This window comes from Myotis brandtii, unplaced genomic scaffold (assembly GCF_000412655.1).
Source record: "Myotis brandtii unplaced genomic scaffold, ASM41265v1 scaffold1402, whole genome shotgun sequence".
Lineage (NCBI taxonomy): Eukaryota > Metazoa > Chordata > Mammalia > Chiroptera > Vespertilionidae > Myotis > Myotis brandtii.
The window spans coordinates 128,892-151,715 of NW_005355005.1; the positions used below are offsets into that span (position 1 = coordinate 128,892).

At 38.2% G+C, this 22,824-nt stretch overlaps 1 protein-coding gene across 5 annotated transcripts in view; it reads right to left on the bottom strand.

Moving 5' to 3' along the window:
* Window positions 1-15,385: 15,385 nt before the first annotated feature.
* Window positions 15,386-22,824, bottom strand: part of RNF144B (ring finger protein 144B) — a 126,470-nt gene continuing 119,031 nt past the window's right edge. For all 5 annotated transcript variants that reach the window (XM_005860810.2, XM_005860809.2, XM_014535242.1 and 2 more), the window contains 2 exons: window positions 17,807-17,896; window positions 15,386-16,650 (listed from right to left, as the gene is read on the bottom strand). In XM_005860810.2, coding sequence (XP_005860872.1) covers window positions 16,510-16,650; window positions 17,807-17,896 — 231 coding nt within the window. In that variant the 3' untranslated portion in view covers window positions 15,386-16,509. The remainder of the gene's footprint in view (window positions 16,651-17,806; window positions 17,897-22,824) is intronic.

Here is a 22,824-nt window from a genome sequence, read left to right on the forward strand (position 1 = left end):
TCTATACCTGAGAAGATGACAAGCACACCCTAGTCTGAACAAGAGAATCATCACCTCCTACAATCTTAAGTCTTTCCTGTGTTAAAAGAAAAACAAAAGTTAAAAGTTGAGAGATACAAAGAGATTTCATTGTGTTCTGGGACTTTCTCCTCTCCCCATTACCTCAACTCCCAACCCCAAGATTAAAGATGAGAATAGGTTTCTATTTGTAAATGAACAGAATGCTGCAGGCATCAATCAGTAGTAACCACTAATGGAAACTTGGCCACTAGTACCCTCTCCGAGGCTGTCTGACACATTTGGATCTAATTGGCAGTCTGCTTCAGAGCAGCCAAAAAATATAGTGTCATACACATTCCAGATCAAAGGGGAGGCAAATTTGCTGGCGGCCCTGGGGCTCTGATTCCCAAAATTAAACAGGCAGGTCTGTGGGTTTTGTTTGGAAACAGGTAAGTGCTCACTAGCTTATTTGGAGAAAACCTCTATCAGACCCTGATTTACCTAGTTTGGACCCTAAACATGAAGGAACAAGAAAAAGCATTCAGGGTAGCTAGCAGCTTGGGTGGTCAGAAGGAGAGACCAACTTATTTTAATCCTGCCTCCAACTACGACGGAAATTAATTAGTATTCTCTTCTGGGCTTTGATGTAATGAGTGACATAGACTTTTTAGTGAGAGATGTGCCCAAGCCCGAGGCTCAGAAATGTCAACTATACCTAAAACTATTCTTAAATCCATTACTTGCCAGAGAAAACACACTTTTTTCTTTTAATAAAAACCAACAAAAAGAATGGTCTTTTCTAAGTCCAACACTAACCACCAGAATTTAAATGATCAATGTTCCATTGAATACTGTTCATCTTTTTAGTGTCACAGACCCCTGAAAATGATGGAAACATCTTTCCAGAAAAATACATATACAACACAATTTTGCGTACAATTTCAGTGTTGACAAACTTCCTGAGGATCTCCCAGGGAACCCATTGGTTAAAGAGTCCTGTATTAAATCTATTAAATGGAAGGACAAATCATTTACTAAGTGACGGTTTACTTCTATGGATGCATCATTATTTATATCTAACATATACCAGTCATAGCCAATTGCCCATCCTACAAGGACCTCCAGCTCACCAGTCAAAGATTACTATAGTCATCTAATATCTTCCAAATCTCTGAACCCCTTGGAATATCTGCTATAGAGAACTAGAAGGGCCATGGTACAAATTCCTAATTAATCTTAATATGAAATGATAAGAAGATAATGGAAAGTATTCAGATATGAGACTTATTCATTCACTCAACAAGTATTTAATGCACACTTATTATGTGAAAGACACCATTTCAAGGCAGCAGAGTTACCAAATGAACAAAACAGCTATGATATCTGCCTTCACAGAGCTTATACCCAGGTTCAAAACTTGGCCTGTATTTACCATAGCAAATTATCTGAACTTTGTAAGAATCCCTTCTTTCATTAAAAATTATTATACTTTACACCAGAGGTCCTCAAACTTTTTAAACAGGGGGCCAGTTCACTGTCCCTCAGACATTCCACACATGCGCACTGCGGGCCTGGGACGAGTCGGCTGCTAAGCAGGACAGGCAGCGGCGGCAAAAACACCCAGCGGGCCAGATAAATGTTTTCGGCGGGCCGTAGTTTGAGGACCCCTGTTTTACACCATGTAAATAGTAGCAAATACTGTTTTAAATTATAATACCAAAGCACCTAGTACATAGTGGACATTCAAATACTATCCATTATAATTTTTATCATCACACTATGGAAAAAATAAAATTATGTGGCAAGTATTAATTCTTCAGATTATGTATCAATACTGAAAGGTCTTTCAATATCCCTACTGTTACTGGATTCACACATATTACCAGAGAATTCCATAAGCATTGGAGAGAATGCCTAAGGGAAAGTTTGGGCTCAATTCTACGGTTCTGAACCCTCTTCTGCCAGCCTTGGTTGGGTTACTATTTCTTGAATGTGCTTTCATTATTAGCTTTGACCATTGTTTAATTGCTCCTTGGTTACAATGGTTCTTTCAGCACCAATGCCACACTGTTTCTTCTCTAAGGCTGCCATGTTTCCTCTTCTAAGACATCAATAGCTTAGCCCCTATATTTGTTAAAGAAAATCTCTTTAATCAAGTTGCCAGCTGAAGAGCCTCCACTTCCATCTCTCCATCACTGGTGTTAATAGAAGTAAGGACATTACAAAGATCAGAGCAGACATAAATGAAATAGAGACTAAAAAGACAAGAGAACAGATTAATGAAATTGAGCTATTTTTTTTAAAAAAGATAAGCAAAATGGGCAAATCTTTAGCTACACTTACCAGGAAACAAAGAGAGATAATACTAATAAATAAAATTAGAAATGAAAGACAAAACATTACAACTGATATCACACAAATATAAGGAATCATGAGAAACAACTATAAATAATTACACACCAAAAAATTGGACAACCTAGAAAAAATGGATACATTTCTAGAAACATACAACTACTAAGACTGAATAACGAAGAAGTACAAAAATCTGAATCAGTAATCAAAACCTCCCAATAAAAGGAAGTCCAGGATCAGGCTTCACTGGTGAATGCTACCAAACTTTTAAAGAAGAATTAATACAATCCTACTCAAACTCTTCCAAAAAAATCAAAGAGCAGGAAAACTTCCAAATTCATATTATATGACCAGAATTACCTAGGTACCAAAACCAGACAATGAGGACACTATAAAAAAATAAAATTACAGCCAATATGACTGATGAACATAAATGTAAAAGTCTTTAAAAACATATTAGCAAACTGAATACAACAATACATTAAAAGAATCATACACCATGATCATGAGATTTATTCCTAGGGTGCAAAGATAGTTCAACATCCATAAATCAATCAAAGTGATACACCACATTAACAAAATGAAGGACAAAAATCATATGATTATCTCAGAAAAACATTTGACAAAATCCAGCATGAATTCATGATACAACAAAGTGGGTAAGGAGAAAAAGTGCCTCAACATAATAAAGGCCATATATGACATACCCATGTTTAGCATTATATTCAATGATTAAAAGCTAAAAGATCTTTCTTTAAGATCAGGAATAACACAACATAGTATTGGAAGTCCTAGCCAGAGCAATTGGGCAAGAAAAAGAAATAAAAGTATCCAAGTTAGAAAGAAAAAAGTAAAACTGTCTCTATTTTCAAATGACATATTATTTATTTTTAAAAAACCCTACCAACTCCATCAAAAGCTGTTACAACTAGTCAACATATTCCATAAAGTTGTAAGATACAAAATCAAAATGCAGAAATCAGTTGTACTTTTATAGACTAATGATTAAATATCTAAAAAAGAAATAAACAATCTCATTCACATTGTCATCAAAAGAATAAAATACCTAGGAACCAATTTAACCAAGGAGGTGAAAGCTCTGTATACTAAAATCTATAAGACTTTAATAAAAGAAATTGAAGAAGACAAATAAATGTCCATGATTGTAAGAATTAATATTATTAAAATGTCCACTACCCAAAGCAACCTATAGATTCATGCAATCCCTATTAAAATGCCAATAGCATTTTAAAGAGAAGTAAAGAAAAAAATCTAAAATTTGTATGGAACCACAAGTCTCCAAATAGCCAAAGCAATCTTGAGAAAGAAAAACAAAGCTAGAGGCATTATACTTTCTGATCAAACTATATACAGCTTTAATAATGAAAACAGCACAGTGGCAGAAAAACAGACACATAGATCAATGGAACAGAATAGAGAGCCCAGAAGTAAACCTATGCACAATATACACTTTAAAACTGTACATTTTTCCCGGACAGTGTGGTCAATGGTTAACTGTCGACCTATGAACCAAGAGGTCACAGTTCAACTCCTGGTCAGGGCACATGCCCGGGTTGTGGGCTCAGTCCCCAGTATGATTTTTCTCTCATCATTGATATTTCTATCTCTCTCTCCCTCTCCCTTCCTCTCTAAAATCAATAAAAAAAATATTTTTAACAAATAAAATAAAATTGTACAATTTTGTCAATTATACCTCAATAAAGCCAATAAATAAATAAATAAATAAATAAAATTTGTACCCTTCAGAGAAAATACTTGTTGATGGAATACCTTCAAATTTTTTTCCCACAAAATAATTTCTCAGTACATTCTCAAAAGTGGATATTGTATGAGCTACGTGTGACCCCAATGCAAAAATAAACCCACCTAGAAATTTGTCAGATTTTTAAGGAAAAAGAAAATACACCTATCTAACCACATCCATTGAGTGAAAGTAAAAATCAATATGGTGATTATTTTGTAGAAAAACTAACAATGAAAACATTATATATTGAAAGGAAAAGTCATAGTTTTAAATGCTTTTATAATTAAACAAGAAAGAATAAAAATCAGTGAAGCATTCAACCCAAGAAGTAAAAAAGGACAATTTAAAAAATAGTAAGAAAAGCAGAAGAAAATGTCAATATTTTTTAAATTAATGAATTAGAAAGAAAGCAAAATAAGATTATTAAATCCAAGAGCTCACTTTTTGAAAAGACTAAGAAAACTGACAAATATCTGGTTATTAAGAAGCAACTGAGGGAAAACCAGATAAAGGCATCATTCTGAGAATCAGAGATTGTTTTTAATTTTAAAGGACTTCTTTATATGACTCAATTCTTCACCCTTTCAATACAACAAAAGTATTAACAAAATCGATAGAGAAATATTTGCATATACCAATATTTATGGAAGAACTTAGGAAAAATCTCCAAGCTCTTCTCCAAGTTTTACTTTGCTTCCCTGAGTATCAAGTGATCAGCATGCAAGAACTAGGGGGGGGAAGGGGGGCACTATTTGTTACAAGGAAGGTCTTGTTGGTTTCTGATCATGACATGCAGCTATTCCTTTTTTTCTTCTAAAATAATGGGTATTGATTAACAGGAGGCCAAATTGCACAGAATTCTGTATTCCTCCTCTCTGGTCCCTGGTGTCTGTGTTCAGCTGTATGAAGCAGGCCTCCAACAAGTATTCTGTCAGACTTACAGAGAGCAAATGGTTTCCATGGGCAAAGGGCAGAATGGACTAATCATCAGTTATTAAAAAGAATCACTGAGTTAAGTGGTATCACTACAAGCTTTAGTTCTTCATATACAAAATGGGAGTATATAACATAAGATTACATCAGTTTATCTTTTTAAAAGACAGAGTGGCAGCTGAGTAAGGGGAAGGACACACCTCGTTTTGCTTTCAAAGGGAATTCCTTTCCAAGCAAATGAAAACAACATGGTCAATTAACTTCCTCAAAGCACTTTCAGAATTCAGCTCCTTTTCCGGTCTTTGTTAAGTTGGTTGTATACTTCAGTGCTCCTGACTCTCTCTCCCCCAGAAAAGAAGGTGATTGGGTCAAAAGCATTTTTTAAACACTAATGAATTCATTAATATAAGAAACTCTCCTGTGACCTCTATTTTCATAAGAATTAACTAAAGTTATGAAACCAAGTAGAAATACATCTCCCATACAATTTTTCTGCATTCGATCTGCTTCTTTCATCATGCCCTATGAGTAATTGTATTTATTCTCTGCTTTGTTCCAAAAATGATTTAAGGGTAAGTCCTATGAGTAAGCCTCATAGTAACAAAACCCTTTCTAAGCTGGCTTTGGGTAGACACTGATACCAATATGTTTAAGTAAGAAAATAATTGTATGATGGAATACTTTTAGAAAGCACTTATTCTATAACCACCAAAATGCTATCGAATTATATACCTGTATGTATGTATGTATTCTTTCTCATTTGCTTCTGCACTCCCCACCTTCCCCCACCCCACCTTCAAATGCAGACAGTACTCTGGACCAGGCCTTCATTAAATAATTCACTAGTCCCCTAACTGGTCATACTACTTCAAGCTTTCTCCCTTACAGTTCAACCAACACACTGCTGTCAGACTAACCTTCTAAAGTGTGTCTTTGCACATATCAACCCTCAAACTCAGAACCTTAAATGGCTGCCTACCAGCCCCTGAGCCTGGCAGTCAAGGGTCTCTTTCCTCAACCTTTTCTGGTTCTCCTGTGCCCTGCAAGTACTTTGTTTCAGCTCAATTTGGCTATTCCTCACTCCCCAAGCCACCTTGATCTCACCATGCCCCCTCTCAGTAATGCCTTTGTCTTCTTCGTAATCCCAATCCTAATTATCTTTCAAAACCCTGATCCAGTTACCATCTCTGTAAACCCCTGACCAAAAAGTTCTAGCCATGTCTATCCTCCTCCACATCCCACATCCTGGCATGCATCAGGCAGGACCTAGTATGGCTAGTCATCTTGCTATAGCCCAATGTGTTCTTTTTCCTAAACCCGACTAAGCCACTCACTTTAGGCTACTCGTTGCCACACGTTTGTGTATACAAAGAGGGCACTGAATACGTACTTCGTAATGAGACTGGGAACCTAATAGACTTGCCTTCCTCAGTGTGTGCAGCTACGGGCCCATGCTTCTCAAACAGGCTTAGGTGCACCCAAGGGATACACTGTGGGTACTAGAGGAAATAAGATGAACCTTAAGAAGCTAAATTTACTCATGTAATTTACAGTGTTATCTTTAAAATGAAATGCCCTATAGACTGTGAGTGGGTAATATGGAAGGAATACAATCATTTCTGTTTTTTTCATCATTTCCATTTTAAGATGCAATCAACAGTTTTTTTATTTACTTATTTATTTATATTTCAGCTTTATTGAAGTATAATTGACAAATAAAATTGAACGATTTTATTTTTTTAAATATATTTGAATCTATAGACTGCTTTGAGTAGTATGGACCTTTTAATGGTGTTGATTCTACCAATCCATGAACATGGTATATTCTTCCACTTGTGTATATCTTCCCTGTCTCTTTTTTTCAATGTCCTGTAGTTTTCCGAGTACAGGTCTTAGATGAGTGGATTAAAAAACTGTACATCTATACAATGGAATGCTATGTAGCTGTAAAAAAGAAAAAACTCTTACCATTTGCAACAGCTGTTGAATGGACATGGAGAGCATTACTGTATACTAAATGAAATAAGCCAGTCAGAGAAAGATAACTATCATATGATCTCACTCATATGTGGAATCTAATGAACAACATAAACTGATGGACAAAAATAGATCCAGAGACAGAGAAGCATGGAACAGACTGTCAAACCTCAGAGGGAAGGCAAGGGAGGGTAGGTGGTGGGAAGAAATCAATGAACTCATATGCATATATGCACAACCCATGGACACAGACAATAGGGTAGTAAAGGCCTGAGATCGGGGGGCTGGGAGAGGGGTGAGAGAGGTCAATGGGGGGAAAAGGGGACATATATAATACTTTCAACAATAAATATTTTTTTAAATGTTTAATGGGTAATAGAAATTAAGACTGAAGATTTTTTTTCAAGTCTTTGCTTTACTTCCTTGCTTATGATATATTTGTGACATTAGACAAGAATGCTAGAAGTGAGTTTTAGTATGACCACTCAAAATGAAATGCTTCTTCTCTCAAATGTTAAAAGCCCTAAATGGAAACATTTTGTCACAAGTGGAAGCAATTATCTGTAAGTACAACTTATTGTGGGTTTCAAGTAATGCATGGAAAAGTAAACACATTTTAGTTCCAAAGTCAAAAATTTTGAATATTTAACCTTCACTTTTTATTTTACTGTTTTTGAAATCCAGTAATTTTGTGTTCTATTTTTGAAAATAAAATTTAAGTCTGATAATTTCTTTGTACCTAAGTAGATGTGCCTACTCATACACTCAACTATTCACACACACACAGTTATATATGCAAGCCCCCTCAACAACAGGCAGCAGCTGGTTAATCAAATCCATTGCTTTATTGGTCAACTTGAGTGTGTGTGAGTCTATGTGTATATATATATTTACAATCCTATATACCATCTATTAACACATATGCATTTTACCTTAACTATTACCTTAACTTTGTTTCAACCCACAGAACATGCAATGTGTACCAGAAAAATTAATCAATAACAAGTAACTGAATGTTAAAAAGACTCCTTAGACTGACACATTCAGAAGAGTCCATTGTGTGCTTCAAATAAGGATGCTGAGGTTCTGATGTTTTTAATATAAGTACTAGAGGACATGTCCCTGGAAATTCCCCAAGCAACTTTTGTTGTAAATTTTTTTCAACCATCAAGAACTATAAATAAACCATGAAGTTCAACTATTGTTCTTGGAATTTGTTTATTTTAAGTAAACCGGTAATATATTTCACATGCTTCTGGAATTATCCATAATTCAGCAAATGGAAGCTTCTTCTGGCAATTACCAATTTCTCGCCTAATAAGAATTTCCCTTGTGCTAACTATTCTTATGTACTGGGTCGCATTGTGGGTACTGGTGATCTTTGCCATCTTACACAGAAAGTTAGATTTGCATTGGACCCAGCAAAGAATCACTCCCAGTTTTCTAGATGAGAAAACTGAGACAGAGATCAATTGTCCAAAGCCACAAGGGACTAGTAGAGTTCTCACACCACCTCTGGTCTTCCATTCCTAGTCAGAGGAATAGCCATTCTAGTCCCAAACCTCTAAAGCATCGGTGAGGGTCTGTATTCCTGCACTGGAGCAGGAAAGGGGAGGAGGTGATGACCTTGACTTTTGGTGCAGGTCCCTCATAAAAGGCAGCAACTGGTTCACTCAACCCCATTGCTTTATTGGTCTGACTTGAGTGGAAACACCACTCTGTACTTTATTTTTATTTATTTTTAAATATGTTTTTTATTGATTTCAGAGAGGAAGAAAGAGATAGAAACATCAATGATGAGAGAGAATCATTGATTGGCTGCTTCCTGCACGCCCCACACTGGGGATCGAGCCCACAACCTGGGCATGTACCCTGACTGGGAATTGAACTGTGATTTCCTGGTTCATAGGTCCATGCTCAACCACTGAGCCATGCCAGCTGGGCCACCCTGTACTTTAAAAAAGCTATTGAAAGAAGTTGTCTTTCCTGGAATCACCACGAGATTCAATCTGATCCTCAATCTTCTGAAAGTTTGTTAAAAAAGAGAGAGAGAGAGAGAAAGAGAGAGAGAGAGAGAGAGAGAGAGAGAGAGAGAGATCAGCACCTCATAAAGTATATAATCATCCAATTACTAGGTTGTACATGTGAAACTAATATAATGTTGTATGTCAACTACAATTGAAAAATAAATTTAAAAAAATACTAGAACATTTTTAAATTAAAAAACGAGATCGGGCTTTCTTCTAAATCCATTTGGGAAAATCTGTCTCCTATGAAGACCAAGCGGATCTCCCGTGAACGCCAGCCAGAAGCAGGGTTGCTGCTAACACCTTGGCCATGCCAGGCTCAACTGAAACTTTAGATCAAAGGTTCCCTTGTAGGAAGCTCGATATTGCTCTTCCTTCTTCCCTGAGTTTGTGATTTCTTCTACACGATACTATCAGTCTGCAAACTGTCAGTTTCACAGGTTAAGGAAACAGAACAGCAAAAAGTTAAATTTCCTGTTGATAAATGACAAACATAAACATTTTCCCATTAGCCACTTTAAATTTAAAATAATAGAGGTCAGAGAGATGTGGCAGAAGAGGAAGTCAAAGATATCTGAAGTATGAGAAGGACTTGACATGGCTTACAGATGTAGGGGGCCACATGGAAGGTGGAAGAAGGAATTAAATTCTGCCCACAACCAGTGAGTTTGTATGAGAACCTGAGCCCAAATGAGAATATACCTGGCCAACCCCTGGATCTTTAGCCCAGTGGGACCCTGAGCAGAGAGCCCAGCCAAATCATGCCAAACTTCTGATGTATAGAAACTGAGGCTAATATAAATGATTTGTTTGAAATCACTTCAAAAATTTTAAAACAATGCTCAGAGGTCCTGAGCTGGCTCATGCATCACGTAGGCTCAAATTCTAGCTTTGCCGCCAACCCACTGTATGACCTGATGCCATGTCACCTACCCCTGAATGTCATCTCCCATCGTAAAATGGGGAAAGGGCACATTAACATCTACTTTCTAGAGTAATATGAAGAGCAAAATGAAATGTGAAAGTAAATAGCATCATGTAAATGCAAGTTTTATGTAAACCTCTGCCTCCCTCCAAATATTGTGTTGATATTAAGTCTGCATTTTTCTCTCCATTTTAATAGAGCATAAAATTAGCTAAATGTTTATTTGTGAAATACTTCTTCATGAAAAAAAGCAACATAAATCTAGGAAGGCAACTTACTTATTGAGCTCATTCCTGCCTCAACACACTTTTATTAGATTGAAATCTATTAGCTCCCTCTTCTCCTTTGGGATTGGTGTCTGGCTGAAAACTCAGCACGCACACTCACAGCCATAGCTTGCACAGCACAATACCCTACAGTACTGCAATGGCTCCCTCTCCTCCACCTCCTAACAAACAGCACTTAGAAGTACTTAGACACTCATGATCTCATCCCCTACTCCTAAGCCAGAGCTAAGATGGATGAAATGATTCTGTATGATAAATGGTTGGCCCTGAATCACACACGAGTCAAGAGTAAAGGAAGGCCTGGAACTGAAGTCATCTTATTGCAAGCTGGGTGTCTGTCACCTCCACCCCACTCCACCTGGATTAACAGAGGGCAGGGAGAACAGAAGACGCTGCCTACTTGTTCTGTACCCAGGACACCAGGTTTGCCAACACTCCGTTCACGTGCCCTTGTGGTGCCAAAGTCCCAGGGCCCGGCTGGAATTCAGGACACATGATGCAGGGTGGTGTGTGGATTTCTGGACTTGTTTGCTTTCAGTTAAACAAACTGACTTAGATACAAAAAAATAAGTCCAGGTTGATCAATCATCAGAAGTCTCATAACTCACCTCAAGAAAACCTTCATGTTCATTTTATGTGAATGTGTTCAATAGCATTAAATGTAACTTTACCCATCCACTCCTCCAAATAGAACATATACCCTTGAATCATGCCAGGTCACCAAGGAACTACCAAATAAAATGACTATTAGAATTAATTTCCTTCTCATAAAGCCTAAGTTCTAGTTTTAATATACAAAATAGAAAAACTGATAAGCTTGTAATAAATTGAAAAACATAAAAGCAGAAAATGGAACTCAAAGTACAACCTCTTTATACATATCTGAAGTTCATTATTTAGAGCCTCATTTTTTGCTGTTGAAACTGTCAGTCGGTTGATGTGATGATAGGCCAGAAATACACATTAGAGCACAAGCTGGTAACATTAATAGGAGACTTCGGATGTGCATTAACAATTGCTGCATTGTAAACATTCACTGTGAGAATGAACTTTGTATTTGTGTGGAAGAGGCAAACATTTTGGCATTTGAAGTAAGTAGAAGTCTATTTCCAATAGTGGCAAGACAGATACACACCACCTAGTCAGTTAATGAATCACCGGTGTTCCATCTCCTGCCCTTCTCCAGCTGAAGCCCGGGGAGTGACTGGGCTTGATCTCAGGGGGTGGCCATCCGTCCTAGGCACATTGTCAGGTGCACCAAAACACAAAGTGACTATTCAAAATAATAAATTATTCTCTTACATATACCTCCACTGATGCAAATAATTGAGAGGGAAGTACATTCTCTTGGGACTCATAGATAAGAGAGTGAAGGCCGGCTCAGAATTACTGACCAATGAAAGAGCATTACAGTACTGTCAAGGAGTCTGGTGTTCTTTTTCTGGCTGCCACTCATAGTGTGACCCTTGGCAAGACATGAACACGAAACCATTGCTTTCTCCCTGACATGGACCTGCTCAATTTATCTCATAGGATTGTTCTCCAAGTTCTTTAAAAAGCTTATGTAAAATATATTAAAAGCATTATCATTGCTACTACATTATTTAAAGACAATTTTTTTTTCATAATGTAACTTTGTAAACTATCTTTAGGGTCTAAAAAATGCTCCTAGATCTATTATCTAACAAGTAGAAATAACAGAATGACAGAAAATCCTAATTATAAATCTTCAAATTCATTAGATCCATAATTTGCGTTGCAATGAGTCTGCTGGTTAGATGTTGATTAAAATCACTGCTGTATAAAGTGATTCATTCAATAATTCTTTGGGAATGCAAATTCAAGTGTAGGAAACAATAAGCACACTTTAAACATGAAATAATGTTGACATTCTAGGAGATGATTAAGCAAATTAAGAAACCATAACCCAAAATGTTTTAAAATGATGTTACTGATTTCCTCAAAACTAAAGGATTAGAAAATAGAATTTCAATTTATAAGTCAATTATAAACCTTTGTACTCAGGTATATTAGAAGCATATAATATTCAATAAAAAGGCATCGAGGCCAGTATACGAATGTGAGCTTTCAGTTTTATAGGAACACAAGTTCTAGTTGTTAACCAACTCCTGGCACTCAACTTAGGGGAGTCCTGCCTTGAATACTAATCAAAGGGAAATAACCTTAAGTTAACACTCTAAATCCTGTTTTTAAAAAATCATAACAAGGAAACACATTCCTCTAATAAACTTGTGGAAGATTAGAAGTGACTGTAGAAAGCATGTTTTACAGAACTAATGACTTTGATGCCTAGCAGCACTTTTTACTAGAATGATCAAAGACCTCAATTATTGCTTATTTCTCTGGATAATGATTAATGCTTGTGCACTGGCAGTGTGGAATATCGCACATACAAGTAAGTCTGCAGCAAGTGAAGGTGTTACGTTTGCTCCCATTTCTCCTAAGAAACAGGCTGCAAGAGTCACTTCCGTACATGGTATTGCAGAGCCTAGGATTTAATAGTGACATGGCTGGCATTTTAGATGATAAAATTAAACATGTCTAAAAACATGCAGCACAACAAGAGTTAACACACTTGATTTCCTGTTCCACATTTATTGGGGCTAGAGAGACTAAAACAGCTATTTTCCTCTCAATTCATTGGAAAAATATAACATGACAGGAATTTCTTAAATACATAACAAAACTTTCTGGATTATGAATCAACATGAGATGTAATAGCCTATAGATATCAATTGTGGCAGCATTTTAAAATATCATTTATCTAAGGCGTTCTGAAATTGTCTCTGAAGCTACACATATATACATGATTCTATACACATAAAGGCATCCATTCATGAACAGAAAGTCTTTTAGAAGCACTGTGTAGGAAAGGTTAAAATAATACATACATGTTTAGATTCTGAATAATTTATGAGTCAATTTCGGGTTCCAAGAAGCAGTGATTTACATTTAAATAAGCATTTAGATTTTCAGACTTGGATAGGTAAAATTTTTGTGATGCAGGCTACAAGAAAAGTCACTGTGATGCAGACTCCAAGAAAATTCAAAATTATTCCTTTTTCAAAGACCTCCTTCAAAAGAGAAACGTCAAGTCCAGAACAAACATGAACCAGTAGGATGCCTAAGATTCTAAAATGTCCTTCCATATGAATTTCCTCCTCATTTCCCTACCTAAGAAAAAGAGAAGAGTTTTTAGAAGGGGCAATGGCTAGATGTTATGCCATTACAACCAGTAGTGTTTCTGGATGGTTAAGTTCTTGCATCCAATTTTGGTGAGGGATTTTAAAATTTCTATTTCAAATGGACTCAACCACTCCAAACACAAAAATATTTTGTTACAACATCCAAACATGATCATGCAGACCCAGATTTCTTCCTAATACAGAATGAGAACCACTAGGGAAGGATAAAGCTGACAAAGGGAGGAGACAAGGTTGAACCCTTTCACTGGCAATTATCCAAAATGACAACATCAGTCTAGGTTATCAAGTTGTCAGCTCTCTCTTTTATAAACAAATTCTCTAGATTGGCTTACATCTCAACCCTGATGCACCAGATATACTGAGATTTCACCTACCAATCTGTTCCTTTTGATCCTGACAATCTCACACAGGCCAATTCTCTTAGCTATTGAGGGAAGAAGTCACCGTTTCCCAGGTATTTTCAACATTTAAAAACTTAAGTCCAGTTATTTCAAGTCTTTTTGACAAACCCCACTCCTTATTCTCCCCTCACATACACACACAAAGGAGCTAATTCTGATATAACAGTATCTCTGTGAGAAGACTGTTCCTTCCATTTTTTCCAAGGAAATAACATAGATATTTTCTTCCACTTTTACTCCAAATTCAGGAGCTCCACCTTTAATAACATAGTCTTTTGGGTTACCTGAAATCAGCCCATTTTAAGATTCTTTGTGGAACCAAGCCTGAAGAGTTTACAGAGTAGTATGCTGCCACTATTGACATTCTTGACACAAAAATTCAATTTCAGTTGAGTCCCTGTGATTCCCCTGAGCAGTTATAAATGCCTTTTACTATAACGAGGCAGTGTAAAACAAAGCAAATTATTCAAATATATATATATATACACATTTATACTAATATGAAATACATTGATAGAGGAGATCATTGATTTCTTTTTTCTGAAGTGTTTTGAGTTTTGAAGGAAAATAAAGACACTTAATATTGAGAAATTTCTAATAAATGATTAAAAATGTTTTTGGTTGGCTGCCATTCAAAAGTTTCCCCAGCGTTCTCATCAATGTTCTATACAAACTATAAATAAAAATATACATGACCAAAAGTACTATATGTATATATACATACGTATATACATAGTATGTGTGAATTAAAGTTCCTTAAATATACACATCCCCACTTGGGATATATTCCATTACATAGGCAATAATAGGCCCAGATAGCAGCAATTTAATAATGTAGTTATCCAGTTACTCAGAACATATCATAGGTCCTGATAGTTCCTGACATGGCTTCAAGGAGAGCTCTCCACTGTCATTAATACAGTTCTCATGAGGCACCAGGCTACATTGCTGATGGCAATTATGTCATCCTGTCACTGGAAGAAAAGTTATTGTCCTTTCAAAACCCATTTATTCAAAATCTGCTATGGTATAATGGGAAAAACAAGTCATTTTATTTCTTACATATTTTGGTTGTTTTATCCGTGCCTTGTACATACAGAAAAGTATTCAGATTGCCTTAACAGACACTAAACTCGGCTAAGAAGACAGCTGCTCTGAATTGTGTTTGAAAATATAGAAATAACCTGGCCAGTGTGGCTCAATTGGTCTGAGCATCATCCTGTACACCGAAAGGTCACAGGTTCGATTCCCGATCAGGGCACATACCTAGGTTGTAGGTTCGATCCCTGGTCAGGGCGAGTACTGGAGGCAACTGATGGATGTTTCTCTCTCTTTCTCTCTCTCAAAAAAAAGGTAAATAACATGATTACCAATCAGTATTTTTACAAACTGAGTTTGCATGATGTCATATTAAGTATTGTTTTTAAAAGAGTTATGTTTATGAGTCTATACTTGAGTAAGTCAAGAACGTACAACCAAAATTTACATATATAATATGCAAAAAACCTTTAGGTTGCTTTATATTAAACAATATTAGTCACAGAAGAAAATACAGAATGGCTTTTACATAAACATTTGTGTGTTTTACTATTGTGTGTGTAATAATACACACTATTATTTTATGTATCTATCCAGGCACACCCAGTGGACAGAAATTCTAGGTGGGCAGCAAGTTATATGGGTTCTAGATATACATATGGACTTTACTACTCATTCTTGGTGTGTACTTTTAGGTCTAATTGTAAATTTTGGGGTGTATGAACACAGCGCTCAAGAAAGGGCCCTGCTATCTATGATGCAGGTTTTGAACCTCTGCCACTCCACCCAAATACTTCATGTAAAACAAGCTTGTAGACAGCAGCCACTGGCTCTCTGAGAAGAGTTTATCACCTTAAAAAAGTTATACTTGCCAAGAAAGAGAGACTAAATTAGACCATATTGTTTTATAGGCTGAAACCCTTTTACTGGGAAGGGACAACTTCCTCTGCACAGCAGTTTCTCCTGCTTGAAGCTGAGATCACACAGGGAGAAACCTATTGTGCTTCTGCCAAGTGACTGTGGGAATGCTGGGAAAGCACGCCCAGGAGCTGGCAGAGGCAGAGCCACCTTATCACCTCCTGCGATAAGCAGCCTGCTTTATCACTCTGACGAGAATTTCCCCTGAAATGGTCTCATCCATGGGTTTCCCCCCATGTTTCCCTTGGTAGTCAGATCAACACAGAACAGACTCTAGCTTCTCAATTATCATGTATGTTGCCAACCGTGACAACACCTTTATTATACTGAATTGTTCACTCAGGCTCCTTGAATTTGGCTGGAAGTTGAACAGTCCCGCGGGATCCTTTAGGTGATAAAATGATGCTGTGTTAGTTCCTTCCCAAGAACCTGAAGCTTCTGACATGCTCCACAGATACAACCTGGACTGCAGAACCTGATTCTCTTTACACAGGAACACACACACCAGTGCTTGGCCTTTTCTGGCGCCACAGGTGGGCAGGCAAGTTCAAAGTCTGGACACAGAGGCACTTCCAAAATTTGGCAAGAAAAAGGAGGCGAGTTCACCAATTGGGGCTTTATCACTGTGCTACGTGGCACGCGGACACAAACAGAGATCTTTAGGTTGTGGATGGGTCATGCTTTTTCTTCTTGCCCCGGCAGCACTTGCAGACACAACAGATTATACAGGGGGAGGCCAGGAGTAGCAAGGGTGAAGTCACCAAGGCAATGATGCCCAACCCCACAAGAATCCCAACCACCTGGAAATTAAGAAAGAAAGAAAAACTATTTTAGCAGTTGAATCTTCCTACATGTCTACTATACCATCAGCTATGGACTCAAAATTCCCACTGAAACCCTAATCCCCAATATAATGATGTTTGGAAATGGGGTTCTTTGGGAGGAAATTAGGACATGAGGGTGGAGCCCTCATGAAGGGATTAGTGCCCTTAGAAGAAGGGACACCAGACAGCTGGCTTCCTCTCTCTTCACCCTCTGCCATGTGAGAACACAATGAGAAGATGGCCATCTGTAAACCAACAAGAGAGTCCTCACCAGAACCCAACCTGAACCCTGCTGGCACCCTGACCTTGAACTTCCAGTCTCCAGACCCATGAGAAATAAATTCCCATTGTTTAACCCACCCAGTCTATAATAATTTGTTATAGCAGCCTGAACTGACTAAGACGCCATCTCAGACACATAAAACAGTCACAATTATGGAACATTTTAGCCAGTCCCCAGCAGTGGTCTGAACTGAATAATTCAGGAAGATACCAGACACTAAATCAAAGGTGAGAACAAACCAAATGCTAAGTCAGGCTCTGGCACGGGCTTAGTATAATCATGAAATGTTGGTGTTGGCTCTCTCTCTACCTGAGTTTCCTCAACAGCTTCATAGGGATGTTAATAATGATTACTAGGCTATTAACACTGGCTCCTTCAAAAGAAGCATAGCCTTTAATAAATATGAAACACTATTAAAAATAAACCATGGCTCCCTTTGAACCTGTCACATAATCACACAATGGCATGTACAGAGGGATCTAAGCCCCTGCAGGGGCTCATCAGGTTTAGAGCACTGCCTTTCATAGCAAATGCCCCATGAAGGGCTGTAGGAAAGTCATCCCACCATCTTTTTCAGGAGGAAAGAGCATCTGCCCTCATTCCGCAAATCACTGTTATTTACTTGGCTGCTCTGGTGCCCTGCTCCCCCACTTATCTTTAAGAGTATTGTGCTCATGAATTAACTCCAGGCAGTTGATCCATTACTTTTCCCTAGCCCTGCCCCAGAATTCCCCAGAACCTCCCGGGCTAGAATGGGTAAGCAGGAGTAAAGTGGGGAGGATGAACAGGCAGGTTTTCTAAGCCATTGTGAGTCTGGTGTATCTCATGCTCCTTTTAAGGTCAGAGTACCTGTGTTCGGTTCCATATCACTGAGGCTCTTGAGTGGCCAAGCTTATTCCGACATGGCCCTTTGTCGTAATGTCTGAGGAAAATGTCGTTCTGAAAAAAAAAGAGAAAGGTTTCGGTAAGCATGTAATTCTGAATTGAGAGATGGATACTAACTACATCAGATCACCTTAGTGGAAGCAAAGGCTCTTTCTGGTACTATTAATAACAGCTTCTAGGAATTCCAAGCCCATGATCTTTATTTAGACTCTATCTCAGTAGTTTTCTATATCACCAAGTGAAAACAGGATCATCAATGAGACTCTTGACTGAGTCTAATAGAGATCAATGGCCTGACCAATTATCATCAAAAGGTAGCTCTATCAGAGGTGTGATAGGAAATGAAAGGACCATGAGGGAGGCAGCTCAGAGATGGTTGTAGTAAACAAGGTGATAAAATGCCAGTGGTTGAGATGGAGAAGAGGAAATACAATCATGAGATATTAAGATGGGTAATTAACAGGTGGGGAAATAGGGAGAAATCGCACAATGAGGGGAAAGTCACTGGGTAGAAGGTAGTGGCTTTGTTGAGAGAAACACCAGAGAGAGGGATTTTGTTGGGAGGTGACGACCACAGTTTGGACATGTTGAACTTGAGAGATACTTGAGACATCCAAGCAGCACTGATCAAAAGGCAGTTGGTTACATAGATGTGAATTTGGGGGCAAAGACTTGGGAATAAGTGTACATGGGGTAGGAAAACCACAGAAGTAACTGAGATTACCCAGGGAGAGTGCAGACTGAGAGGCAAGCAGGCTGTTGAACACAACCATGTAAGAATGGATCAAGAAAGAGCCTGGAAAGGAAACTGAGAAGAGGCCAGAAATGTAGAAGGGAAACCTGAAGAGGTGGAAGGTGGTCAAGATGTCAAGGCAGCAGAGAATCTAGGTAAGATGAGGACTGAAGTGTTCCTTGGATTTTACCTAAAAGCAGTCACTCGAAGCCTTGGAAGAACACAGTCGGGGTGTGACTAAGTGGCAATCTGAGAGCGGCAATGACTGGAGGTAAGGAAGTGTCAACAGCTTGAGGTGAGTATGCTTTATTGGCAGCTGAAGGGACAAGAGAAATGGAAAGATGTAGACTTGAGAAAAGTGTTACATACCCACTTTTAAGTGGGACAGTTGAGAATGCATGGATAATTTAGAGACTAGAGAGTGGAGAGTGGATGCTGAAGTTGGAGGAGAGAGAAGAGATAACTGAAGGACAAGTTGCCAAGGTATCCAAAGCAGATTAAGAATGCCTCGTCCTCCCACTGGGGACTGGAACTATCTCAACTAAATTTTTTAGATCTAATTCATACTTTGAGTAAAAGACTTTTTTTCACATTCTCTTGATGTTAAAATTTAACCAGCATCAACAACATGCTAGAATAGGAGAGTATGTTCAAAGATCGATAGACTATAACTTTTCAACACTATCTCAAAGCCAACATAATTAAGAGCTTTGATTGTGAGTTTATCTTTTCTTAAACAATTAGATATTTTTAAGTAAGTAATCCACTATACATCTTCCTCTCACTGTGTTTTCTTTGTTTGGGGGGGAGGGGGAGGGTTAGCCTCTTTTCTCTTCATTGGCTGCCAGAATGTGCTTTCATAAAGGCTCAGTAGTGGCAGAAGACAGACAACTCATCTGGGATTTAACTACTGTGACTGACACATTCTTCTTGTCTGATGCTTTTTGTTAGGTAGTTTCCTTTAAGCTTCACAGATCCCCTGAGAGAGAGCCACTATTATTCCTCTATTTTTATTTTTTGTTAATCCTCACCCAAGGATACTTTTTTCATTGATATTTAGAGAGTGAAAGGGAGGAAGGGAGGAAGAAAGAGAAATATCGATGTGAGAGAGACACATCAATTTTTTAGAGCGTGAAAGGGAGAAAGGGAGGAAGAAAGAGAAATATCGATGTGAGAGACACATCAACTAGTTGCTTCCTACATGTGCCCCAATCGGAGCCGGGGATTGAACCTGACACCCAGGTATGTGCCGTTGACCGGGAAATGAACTGGTGATGAGTCACACTGGCCAAGACTATTATTACTCTTTTAAGATGCAGTCATTGTGCCTAGTCACCTGGTGGGGAGAGGCAGAGCCAAGAGTCAAGTAAAGTGCTCCTCTACCCCACCAAGGTGCCCCAGACCTTCTCCGATGTCAGTGGGCTGATCTTATGAGCTAATTGATCGTGGCAAATGCCATACGCAATCTTTCCTGAGGCCATAGGAGGGCTTCCTGCAGCTGGGATTTGTGTGGGGTGTTGCCTAGGTGGATACCACTCAAAGTGTGGTCCTCACTCCATCAGCTTCACTGTCTTAGAAACGCAGGTTCCCGGGCCCACTGCAGACTTCTGACGTGGGGCATGGTATCTATGGTTTAACATACTTTCCATATGTTTCTGATGTTCACTATAATTTTAGAACCACTACTTTAGAAAATTTAGTTTAGAATGGCATTTCTCAAACTGTGTTCCACGGGGAACTAGTGTCCTGGGATCCAGTGGTGGTTCTGGGTGTTCCCTGGCAAGATTAAGTGAGTTTGGGAAAGCTGCATCTAGAAGGGGTAGAGTGTATGTTAGTATGTCTGTGGAACCTGTTTATTTAACCTAGCGAGTTAAAGAAACACATTAGATTATGGATATTTGGGGGGGCAAGTTCCCTTGCCAAAGTTTCCAGGAGATACTGGTCTAGGCTGAAGTGACCTTCAGGACAGCTCAAGGGTACCCTTCCCTCCCGGTGAGCAGTTAGAAGGTGGTAGTGTTAGTACTCAACTTTGACAATTCACGTCTGCCATGAAGCTGTGATGAAGTTTTAAGGTGACACTGGCAAGTACAACCAAGTAGATGCCAAACTCGCTGAAACACACATTATATGAAATAAGTACTTTTTATTCTAGAATTAGAATAGAAATTACTGTGTCTTCTTAAATGAGATTGTTTTCAGAATAGCATTACAATGACCTTACAGAGCACTTGATAAAGTGTTAAGGGAGCATAAGAATGACATATATTCATGGATTTTCAGTCACTGTGTGAGATTTTGACCTTTTTCATTTTCCAGTTCAGGACTTTTTCCCTCCTATATCTGAAATGACTGTAAAATAGATTTTTGTGGGAATTTTAAAAACTATCAAAACACTTTGGGGGCATTATAAAGACCCATCCACAGAAGTATATATGAAAGCACACAAAACGCTACAGGTTTCACTGATTTTAGTGCTGCTATTAAGTTATTCAATTTTTGCTTGTCTCATGATTAACCATTTTTAAAGTTTGTACAAAGGTAACAAAGTATTATTTTTAAGATTCATAAAGGGAAAACTGTAGGACAATCAGAGGTGAAGAATTAGAATTCTGTCTTTTGTATGTTTCTCATCTGTACTCACTTCCTGCGCTGGCTTTTGTACTTGAGCGTTTTTTCTTTACAAATGCTCTCTCACCACTCTGAAGTCTGCTGACTGTACCCTTAAACATGCTTATGGTATTCTGCTCGTTATGGAAAAAGGAACATTTTATAAGTTTGTGCTCTGCTAACTGTCGATATTTATTACTCTATGAGCTATCTATTTTTGTAACCACTGTGGTCTATCATATCTTACTAATGGTAAAAGGGAGGGCGATATCCAGAAGAGAAGCTTAATTTGCACAATTTCAGACAATCTGTGAATGTGAAAACTATACTGTTGCTCTGCTATAACCCAATCTACTATAATGTGGAGAAATTATCTACCTTGAAATTCATCCTAGCAGGTGGAGTTGAGCTAAACTCCTTCTGGTTTTCCTTTGAACTCTAACTATAACAAGGCCCCATGGCATCGGCCCAAGGAGAGGTAAGATGCCAATGTGCAAAGGGCCCTTTAGTTTTTCCATTAATTCTAATATAAGAGACTTTTTTTACTTACATGTATATTTGTTTACACACTATAGGTGGGTATCATTGAAAAGCTTGGTTTAATACACATTTAAACCGCCCCCAAAAGAAAGAACACCTAGCTTTATGCAGTGACAGGAATACCTCATCCTCTGAAACAGCAGGGATGAGGATCAAGGCAGGAACACCCTCAATGCCTGAGAAAAAGTCAAAATCACTGTTTGGTGTCTGTCTAGGGACTGGATTTTTGACAATCACCCTTCTCCTAGACCCATGCTCTACAACTTTCCTATAAACAAGGATCAACACCACATGTGACATGGAACACTTGCCTACAGAAAAACATCGTTACCAACAAGGCAATGCCCCTGGCTAAAACCAAGAACATGAGATCGCAGAGAACAATGACCAGAAAACAATGCTGTGTATCCAGCCACCTGGCATCTGTGCCGTTTAGTCTCTGAGTCCTGGAATAGTCAAGTGATGGAACAGTGTGTTCTTGCAACTCCACGCCACAAACACATTTCGGCCAGAGGATGGAGAGATCTGGTGCACACATTTATCCCCTTATATTCTGGCTTCCTAAAGAGAACCTCATGGGCTCAGCCTGCTTGTGGATCTGAACCCAATTAATATTCTGGTGAAATCTGGAGGAAAACAAAAAAAAAAGACTTCTCCCATTTGTAAAGCTGAGGGGTGTACAATCCATCAAATCCTCATCTAGAATAGCACTCCTCTGGATTTATAAGAGGTCTCCACTATCAAACTTACTGGTAATTCAAGGATTATAATAGAATTGTTTAAAAGAATGAAAACATTTCTCTCAACCTGAACTGCTAAGCTTCTAGAGGCTAAGATGTCAATTTTCTTCTCCCCAATTTATACCTCTTCTTGAAACACTGACATAAAACTGATTAAGATAACTTGCTCATAGATGTCATTCTAAACAACTTATCGAATTTTCAGTTAACACCCAGGCACATGGGGGCCAGCATGCATGCTGTATCAACTGCACGCTCACTCTGCAACTGCGTATGATACTGAAGCACTACAAGACTTGCTTATTGAATTGAAGCAAACTGGGCAATTAATATGGACAACTGGGAAAGAATGCCACCCACCC